The 9,309-nt window shown below is 55.5% G+C and overlaps 1 protein-coding gene across 1 annotated transcript; it reads right to left on the reverse strand.

Annotated features, from left to right (window-relative positions):
• Window positions 1-5,426: 5,426 nt before the first annotated feature.
• Window positions 5,427-8,360, reverse strand: TLX3 (T cell leukemia homeobox 3). The gene is made up of 3 exons (XM_069102274.1): window positions 7,928-8,360; window positions 7,146-7,389; window positions 5,427-5,758 (listed from the first exon to the last, which is right to left on the reverse strand). The coding sequence occupies exons 1-3, from the start codon at window positions 8,343-8,345 to the stop codon at window positions 5,548-5,550; spliced, it is 873 nt and encodes a 290-aa protein (XP_068958375.1). The 5' UTR covers window positions 8,346-8,360; the 3' UTR covers window positions 5,427-5,547.
• Between the last annotated feature and the right edge of the window lie 949 nt (window positions 8,361-9,309).

Here is a 9,309-nt window from a genome sequence, read left to right on the forward strand (position 1 = left end):
TCGAGGCCCGACCTGTTCAATGGCCTTCGGGATGCGAGGGTTTAAAGCGGGAAGCCAAGGCAGACGGAGTCATGGCCAGGGACTTGGTGGACGTAGAATCGAGCTGCCTCTCCTTTGCGTGTTTGGGGCCATAGAAAGAAAGCAAAATCCTTCCTACAAGCTCAGCGCGAACACCGGATTCGGGGAGCCTCCTCGAGGCTTCTGTAGCTCCTCACCGCCGGGGCAGCTGGCATGAAGCAGGTGGGCGCACGGTAGCGTTTGCCTTCATGCCCCCACCTCCGGGCCAACCGCAGCTTCCAGAGCGATCTCTGTAGTGCCTGCTCGGGGCTGGGGTCGCAGACGGCTTAGAGTCCAAAGCAACGTCTCAGGGGACTTGGGCCTCTCAGCTCCCAGGAGCAAATGGGTTGTGAAAAACTCTTGGAGCTTTTCTCTGCCCCAACTTTCTTCATCTGTAAAATGGGGGTGGCCTTAGGGGAGTGGAGAAACTTCACTAAGAAACTCAGCGGGAAGAAGGCATAGGAGGAAAGGGAATAGACTAGGGGCTCATCAGTTGTAGCAGTTTCTCTCCCCTCACTCAGAATTTCGAATCCTTCCTTCCTTCCTTCTTCTGCCATCACCCCAATGATAACTACAAGACACACACAAATAAACTGGCTTTTGCAGCAGTTCGCACTGTACGTGGAGTGGCCGGAGTGGCCCCACTCGCTGATGCTATTGTCCCTACTGCTGCTTCCATGAGCGCTCTGATGGGACCTCACTCAGTCGTATCCTTTACCGGAACTCCTCCTTCCGGGGAGCTACAAGAGGGCTTTGGAGAAGACGGGGAATTTCCCGAGGAGAATTGGTGGGATAGGGATTTGGGATGAGGAGGAGGCTGACACTTGAGGACTGCCATTGCCTGACACGCTTCCATTTGCCTAGGCACAGTCCACCTAATTTCGAGCAGATCTCGTCCAGGTGCCTTTGCTATGCCGGATCGAGTTCTCTTTCCTGTAAATTCCAGGCCTGGGAGGTGTGTGTGTGTGTGTGTGTGTGTGTGTGTGTGTGTGTGTGTGTCTGTGTGTCTGTGTCTGTGTCCTAAGGCATACCAAGGATTATAATAGCTAGGAAAGAGAGGCAAGCATAGGTCGCATACTAGGTCCTCCAAAATCTCTGGGGGAAGACAGGTTCATCCCTTAAGGTATCCCTCTACAGTCTTCGCCCCTGAATCGCCACCGCCTTCTCCCTCCCAAAACATACATACACGTTCCCTGCACCATATGTGCTTAGCGAAGGAAAGAGAAGAGAGCAAAGAAGACCGCCTTTGGCTATACTCAAGGCTTAGGTAAATGGAGGCCCTCCAGGAAAATAGCTCACTTCTCACTCCTCTGTTCTGAGTTCCTACCTAGGAGCACCCTAGAGCACACGGAAAAAAACCACGGCCCCGGGAATTCTGAGCAGGGCCCGGGTCTAGCCTGCTGCTCCCTTTCACTCTGGGAATCGACGCGTAATTCCGAGAACCCTCACTAATCTAAGCTGGGCTGTAGTCGCCCAGCGCGTCTCAGCTTCATTTCTATCCCATTGGGGGCTGTCAGATCTCGGAAGCTGGAGGAGCGGAAAGTCCGGGGGAGTGTGCGCAGCTCTATTTCCCCCCGAAGCGTCACCAGCCCCTGGAATAATTGCAACGAGACTGTGAGCAGGGTGTAGTGGTAGGATTTGGGAAGTGATGGAGAACCGGTTCCATCCGGTCCAGAGCAGTGCCACACATCGCGGTAACGAGTGGCGAATAGCCTGCACTTCTCACGAGCTGAAATCAGGGTTCTTAGCGTGGAACCCAGAGCTGAACGCCGCTCTCGAGTCATTGCAATCACACGATCTTTCTCCCTGTCTTCCCGCTCTCTCACCACCAATGCTTCCTCCTAGTGACCCGCCACTCAGCTTTCCCTACCTCCACTTTCTAGGCGTACTTCGGAGCAATCCACTTTGGGGGAAAGCTTCCCATGGGGGGGGGGGGGGCTTCAGTTATGACAAGTCGACATCGCGTCTCCTCAAGAGTTTCTCGCTCCAGGTTTTAGAGTTGGAGGGCGAGCAAGGAATTAGAGTTAGGGCGAGGGAGATTTAAGCACCCAACGCGGTCCCTGTTTCCTTCCTGAGGCAGAGCCCTATTAGGGAGGGAAAGAGTGGTGAGTGCCCAGACTCCCGAATGTCTGGCTCCTAGAAGAAGCAGGTGACTTCTGGGGACTCCAGACTCGAGCAGGCCTCCGGACTGACCTTGGCATGGAGCTGCGGCCCACTTCGCATTACTTTGGTTCGGTTCCTGAAGATTTCACTTACGGCCAAAGTGTCGTTAGTAAAGGGGAATAAGTGAAATGAACCTCGCACAGCTCAGAGAGAAAATGGGAGGAAACAAGTCAAGAAAACATCAACATCTCAAGAAAAACGATGGATAAAACACTAAGCCCTCAGACCCACTCTCCCCACACGGTATTCAACTGGACCCTAAATGCAGTCTGAATAAGACGACCCGCTCTAGAGACCTGGCTTCGATTGCCTTCGTTCTCAGAGGCAGAAGGGTGAGGACTTGGAATTTTTTAGGGAAGTGGGGGCGGGCCAGGGGAAAGCCATCGTTTTGAGACGTTAATGACAAACCTCGAAGACCTTTCTGTCCTTTTCTATCTAGAGTGTGATGATTTTTTTTTTTTAAATCCTGACTTTAATCGGAGATCATGAATGTCCTTGGAGACTGGCTGAGGGTGGAGCACAGCGCTGTCCGGCTCGGGGCGCCGAAGTTTATTTCTGGTGATCAGCCTGGAAGAGGGTGTGCCAGTGAGAAAAGGTGCAAACCACTTCATTCAACCAACTCTGGTGGACGCTCAGAGTGACACGCCCCGGACGGGCCCAGAGCGTGAATGCCGAAGGAAGGCTGCACCAATTTCCCCGGTCTAACGAAAGTCAAGCACCCGAGAACACGGCGTTGAAGCCAGATGCGGACTACCCCGGAAATGGGGAGCGGTTTTCCAGAGGAGAAGGGTTGAGGAAGTGGGAGGTACCACCAGAGGGCCCAGGAGGAGGCTGACCTCTAGCCGGAGTCTTCAGGAGAGACCTTTTAGGAGGCAGTACCCCTGAGAGCCCAGAAAAAAAGGGGAAGAAATAAGAAGCGTTGCAGGGGGAAAAGAGAAGGAAAATAGAGAACAGAAGGGAGGGGGGAAAGGGAACACAACTGTTAAGAGGGAATAAGTAAGAAGGAGGGGGTCCCTCAGGCCTCGGACACCATCGGAAACTGTCCTACACAAAATAGCAATAGCTAGTCAACCGAGACTAGTTCTGGTTCACCCAGCTCTGAAAGACGAACCTAACCTTCGTTCTCAGGGGAAACAAATAAAAAACCTAAGCTATGGTGACTACAGCGACCTTTCCGGAAGCCGGCCATCTCCCCCACCTGTTTAGCGAAGGTTCTTCAGGAAAGTCTGTGACGTTCGTTCGGCAACAAACTCCAAGCGCAAGAAGACATAATTCTGGAGGGTCTGTAGATTTCCCACGCTTCTACCCTGCCTTCCTTACACGTCCAGAGTGTTTGGGACTTTGGGAACACGACCATACATCTAACATCCATCCACATTCGGAGATCCTGCGGAAGACTGGCCACTTTGAGATCCTGGGAGGCGAAACTGCTACTTTTCTGTTTGTTAATCGATGACCGCGGCCTGATCCTCCCTCCCTAAAGCGGCCAGCCGGAGGGAAGAATAAAGCGAGAGGGAGGAATTGAGAAAGGAGAGAACGCTTTCTCCCGCCATCCTCGAGTCTGCTCCTGGAAGCAAAGAGCACAAAGGCCAGAGAGGCACTGACCACTCCCAGGCCAAGATTGGTAAAGGAGAAAAGACACTAGACTCTCTGACCACCTCTCACCATGCTCTGAGCCCTCTCCACACTTCCCCAGACGTGGTCACGTTTGGGGGATAGGTGACACGAGAGGGTGTGTGAGGTTTTGGTAGTGGATTCTTGCAGCTCCCAATTCCAGATAGAGTAGCTGAGTTGGGCCTTAACACAGAGAACTGATCAGACTAATCATTTTAACCAATGTTTATACAAGAATCTTCCATAAGTACTCTAGGTCCTTCTCAGCCATCTAATTCAGTGGTCTCACCCCACCTCTCCAAGACCCATCTAAGACTGCAAAATACTGAAGGAGGAAAGATAACCGGTGTCGGCCTGGGAAACTACTCCGAAGAGCAGATCCAGGGACTCTCACCCTTAAATCACATCGGAACCAGAGTGTAAATCCCATGGGTAAAAGCTGCTTCCTCCTCGGACACCACGATCCCACCACCAATTTCTTGCCTTTCGGCCTAGGGTCTACAGGGGAGAGCTGCACCATCCTAAACCTAAAATATAATCTCTCTACAGCATTCCCTTGCTCCTTCCCCAGTGCTCATCCTTAGAGCTTCAGGATCCAGGCCTGCCTGCAAGTTCTTGCACTATCTACAACAGTCTTTTCCCCCAAATTTTCTCCTAGGTGTCTCTTTCTTTCTAGTAGCCTCTGAGGACACTTGGGACTCTCCAGCCTCTGACCCCATCCGAGCCTGAGCTCGAGGGAGGGAGGGAGGTGGTGGCACTGGGCACTCACTGACCTGGGGCAGGATCCTCCGGGAGGGCTGCGGTGGCGGCTCCAGAAGCGAGCTCATGTCCTTCCCCGAGTCCTCCCGGGGTCCGAGCGCTAAACCGAAGGTTCTAGTCCCCGGGAGGCTGAAATGTAAGAAACTGGCGGAAGAGCCCTTGGGCAGCGGGGTCCCGCTGCCTTCACCGCCTCTCCCCCCACCCCAGGCCCCGAGCCAGGAGGGGAGCAGAACTATGGAAAACTGAACAACAGGAAAAGAAAAGGAAACGAAATGAAATAAAGTGAAGTAAAATTAAATAGCTAAATTTTATTAAATAAAATTAATTAAATAAAATGGACGAAAATTCAATAAAATAACGGAACAAAAGCGAAGGGCTCTGCCCCCTTTATCTCCCCAAATCTGGGGTCGCCTTGACCTCCCATTCCCCCCAGCACCGGACTTCCCCCACCCCCAGCTCTTCCCTCCTCCGGGGGAAGCAGACGCGGGGCGCCGATTCCTAAAGAAAACTTTTATTTACACGTTTGGGCAAAAGTACAAAGTATTATACAGGCGCCCCGCCCAGGGGGGAGCGGGGCAGGTGAAACCTAAGGCGCTTTGTCGGGCCCGGGGCATGGGCAAGGGCGAGGAGCCGGCAGAGGGAAGGGAAGGAAGGCCCGGATTGTGCTGCTGCGCGGAGCCCTCGCTCGCCCCGGGCCCTGCCGGGCGAGCGCGGCCGCGGACGGAGCGGGCCGGGGCGGGTGGCGCGGTCCCAGCTGCCCTGCGGCTTGCCGGCCTCTTTGGGAGGGCGGCAGCCCTTGCCCCTCATCCCGTCCCCTGCCCGCTCTCCCCTCACCCTGGCCCGACCCGGCCCGGCCCAGCCCCGCTGGGAGACCGCGGTTGTGGGCCCGTTCCTAGCCCCAAGGCCCGGACCCGGGACTGAAGCGCTCTCGGGGTGTGGCGGTCCGGCCGCGGCTCAGACCAGCGAGGTGACGGCGGGAACCTTGGTGCCTTCCTCCTCCCAGGGCTGCAGGTTCTGCAGCGCAAACAGTGACGAGTTGTGCAGACAGAGCGGGTCCGGCTGGATGGAGTCATTGAGGCTCTTTTGGAAGGCGTCATGCTGGAGTTGCAGCATCAGCCGGCTTGCCTGCTGCCTCTCGGCCTCTCTCTCCTCCGCCGTCTGCCGCCTGCACGGGGTAGGGGAAAGGGGTGGACACACCCGCAACGACTTACTCCCTTTCCGTGGCCTTGGCCCGAGGAGAACCCCAATGCCCTTCCGCAGCCCCGACCCCTCAGCCCTCTCTCTCACCCAGGAGTCTTCTTTCCCTTAATCCCGAGGTCACGATTTAAAGCATTTTCTCCAGGGCCGCTTATGGCCAAAGCTAGGGTAGGCAGCTCTGTGGAGAAGGACCTGGTGGCCTCTGGCTACGAAATTAGGGAGGAAGGCGGGGCAGGGCTGGATGGGGACAGGAGGTGGGGTCGGATAGTGGAACCTGCTTGGCCCCTGGAAGCAAAATTGTAAGGAAGCCGCAGAAGCCCGTCCCGGGGAAACCGATTCCTACATCTGGGCCTCCTCGACCCCACCGAGAAGTCCCTACCCCCTACCCCAACTTTTGCTGCCCTCTTTTTGGTTTTGTTCGTAGGCTTTCCGATGATTTTGCTTTCCCCGAGGGAGGATTCTCCACCGGGCTGCGGTTGTATCGTTATTGTTATTTAGACAACAAAGATAGTTTCGATTCAGTAACAATAACGGCCCGAAAATGATCTGTTGGCTTTAGAAACACTACTTATATTTTGAGTGATCTGTCCCTCCCTCAGTGTCTCTCAGAAACCTCTCCTGTTACTGATTTATTCCTCAATCCACTTCTCTGAAACCCTTTCCACCCAAATCAGAGCCCCCTCAACCCACGCTGGTAAGATGCTCTGGGAGACGGGTAAAAGAGGACCGAGGTGGGGCAAGGAGGCTGGAGAGGATCCCAGGGAGAAGGAAATGGGGGGAGGAGAAGAGAGGAGAGGGAGAGAGAAAGAAAGAGAGAGAGAGAGAGAGAGAGAGAGAGAGAGAGAGAGAGAGAGAGAGAGAGAGAGAGAGTTAAAAGACAACGAAAACAAAAACCCCACCAAAAATGAGAAGAGCACAGAGAAAAGACTAGAAAAATAGGGGAACAGATAGAAAAAGAGAAGCATGGGGGAGAAGAAAGAGGAGATAAGCAACGGGAAAAGGAACTAAAGCAAGGAAAAATAACTGGACAAAAATGAGAGCGGGAATCCCAGAGATGGACCTAGGCGGAGAGAAGGAAAGACATGAGAAGAGGAGAGGAGAGGAACGCAAAAATGCAGCCTAAGAGAGGGAACAAGAATGGAAGAAAAGTAGGAAGGAGAAGAGGAATAAAGGCAATTCAAGGTGATAGGGAGCAAAAGCTTGCCACTGTCGGACCGACATAAAGAGGTGGAAATGGGCAAGGGGAGATAAAGAGCCAGAGAGACTGGGAGGAGGGAGACGAAAGGCAGGCGGGAGGGAGGAGTGAATAAGGCCAGAGTCTAGGACCGGCTCCAGGCCGGGCTGGCTTCTCTCACCGCCACTTGGTCCTCCTGTTTTGGAACCAGGTCTTGACCTGTGCGTCGGTCATCTTGAGGGACTTGGCGAGCGCCGCCCTCTCGGCAGAGGCCAGGTACTTCTGGCGATGGAAACGTTTTTCTAGCTCGCAGATCTGCACCCGTGAGAAAGATGTGCGCGGCTTCTTCCTTTTCGGGGGCGTCCGGTTCTGGTAGGGGTGTCCAATTCTCCGAGTTACCGTGAAGGGAGTGAGCGCGGCCGCTGCTATAGAGATAGATGGGACTTGTTGGAGCCCCGGCCAAGGCCACCTTTCTCTGGTTGGGTTTACCCTGATCGGGGACAGGAGTAGGGGGACTCCCTGGGACCACTGGCCAGGCCCAGATTCATGCTCCCCTCCAGATGAAAACCACTTAGTTATTTCATTTGGTTTCGTTTGTTCCCACAGCTCTGGGGCCCGACTAGGGCCAGAGACAAACCTCCTCTACACCACCTCCTGCAACCCCGCCCCCGCCTAGCCCTCCAGGAGCCCAGATCCCCCACCCCACCCCGACGCCGCGGGGGTCTCTAGGGGCTCAGGGTTTGGAGGCCTCTCCAATTCTCGTTATTCGGGGCTTTTTCCCAGGGAAGCGACCTGGGCCGGCGGGCTGCGAGGTGAGTGGTTTGTGGGGAACGAAAGGCGAGAAACACCGAGGCCCTGACCTTGGGAACACACCCATCACCTGGGCTGGGGAGCGAAGCAGTGGTAGGGCCCCGGGAGCAATGGGGCGCGGCGGCGGGCCGCGGAGCTTGTTGGATGGCTCACCTGTGAAACGATCTTTCACAAAGCGACGGCTGCTTTCCATCCAGGGAAAGTTGAGTCCGCCCAGGCTTGGCACAGCAGGCACCGCAGGCATGGCGGGCAGCGCACTGGGCAGTGGCGGCGGCACGGCCCCTGGGAGCGGCCTGTGCGCCGGAACTCGTATCACTCCGGCGGGTGCCAGGCTGAGGTTGACACTGTAAGATCCCGCGTCCTCAAAGGGCGCGCCAAGGCCGGCGAAGGAGGCCGGCAGGGACGGGTACGTGGCTCCCGGCCGGCTCCCAGGTCCCCCCAGGTAGCTGGCGCCGTCGGGGCCCCTGGGGGCGGGAGCGCTGTCCTGGTCCGGGCTGTTGAGGATCTGGTCTATGCCGAAGCTGATGGGCTCGTGAGGATGTGGGGTCTGCGCGCTGGCGGGCGCCTCCATCCTGGGCGGGCGGGCGGGCTGGGCTGGGCTGGGCGGGGAGGCGGCTGGGTCCCCGTTATGGCGCAGCCATGAAGGGCCCGGCGCCTCTCCTCGCACTGAAACTTTGCCAAGAGTGCGCGGGCCCGACAGGCTCTGTGTCATCTTTCTTGAACCGAACCTGGAGTTTCCGCTGCTAATTTCTCTCCCGCCACTGCCATTGGCTGTGAGCAACAAGCCTCTCTCTTCTCATTGGCTCCTGGGTTTCAATAAAGGGCTAATTCATGGAAATAGGAGCTTAGGGACTGTTCCAAGGTGACATCATTTTAACAAACGAACAATAGGTCAAATTTATTAGCCGGGATAATGGGCGGCGGATATTAGCGCTCGAGCCTCAGCCTCCGAAAGTCGAAATCTAACGAAGCCGCAATTAGGAGGCGCTCCCTGTTCTATCTCGGGCCCGGGGCCACAAACATTTTCAGTTGCAGGCCTGACTTCTTAATGTCTTCTATTTTTTTCTCTAGTTTTTCATTTTTACCCGTTTGCGCAAAAAAAAAAAAAAAAAAAGCAACAAACCAACCTGTAAAAACAAAAACAGCAAAATCCCTCAAAAGCAAGCGTCCAAAATCGGGATTCTTACAAGAGCCAGGCAGCGGCTATTCCTTCTGGAGGTGAAGGGAAAAGCAGGTGCGCAGCGCCCCAGGGCGCTGCAGACATCGCGCTTTTTCCGCGGATGCCGGCCCAGACAGCCAGACCCACGGACAAGTGGGAGCGCAGCGGAAACCTTTATTTCTTTTCGGGGGGATGCTGGACCACTCAGCCTGCGCGCAGCCCTAGGACACTTAAACAACCTCCTGCTCATCCCGCTGAACCCACTGTCCCGGTCCCCACGCACGATGTGTTCGCCCAGCCTCAGACTGGTCCTTTGCTGGCTTTCCCTGCCGAGAAGAACTGTGGAGGAGAGAGAACGAGTAAGTGGGGAACAGGA

This window comes from Petaurus breviceps, unplaced genomic scaffold (assembly GCF_028583685.1).
Source record: "Petaurus breviceps papuanus isolate PSGF00001 unplaced genomic scaffold, PetGlider_PUasm1.0 551, whole genome shotgun sequence".
NCBI lineage: Eukaryota > Metazoa > Chordata > Mammalia > Diprotodontia > Petauridae > Petaurus > Petaurus breviceps.

Bases quoted from the DNA above. Each gene is read 5' to 3' on its own strand.
- TLX3 (XM_069102274.1), bottom strand. From the start codon at position 8,345: ATGGAGGCGCCCGCCAGCGCGCAGACCCCACATCCTCACGAGCCCATC. The intron at 7,390-7,927 runs GTGAGCCATCCA...CTATCTCTATAG, and splicing joins TGTGAAAGATCGTTTCACAG to CAGCGGCCGCGCTCACTCCC. The intron at 5,759-7,145 runs GTGAGAGAAGCC...TACCCCGTGCAG, and splicing joins AACAGGAGGACCAAGTGGCG to GCGGCAGACGGCGGAGGAGA.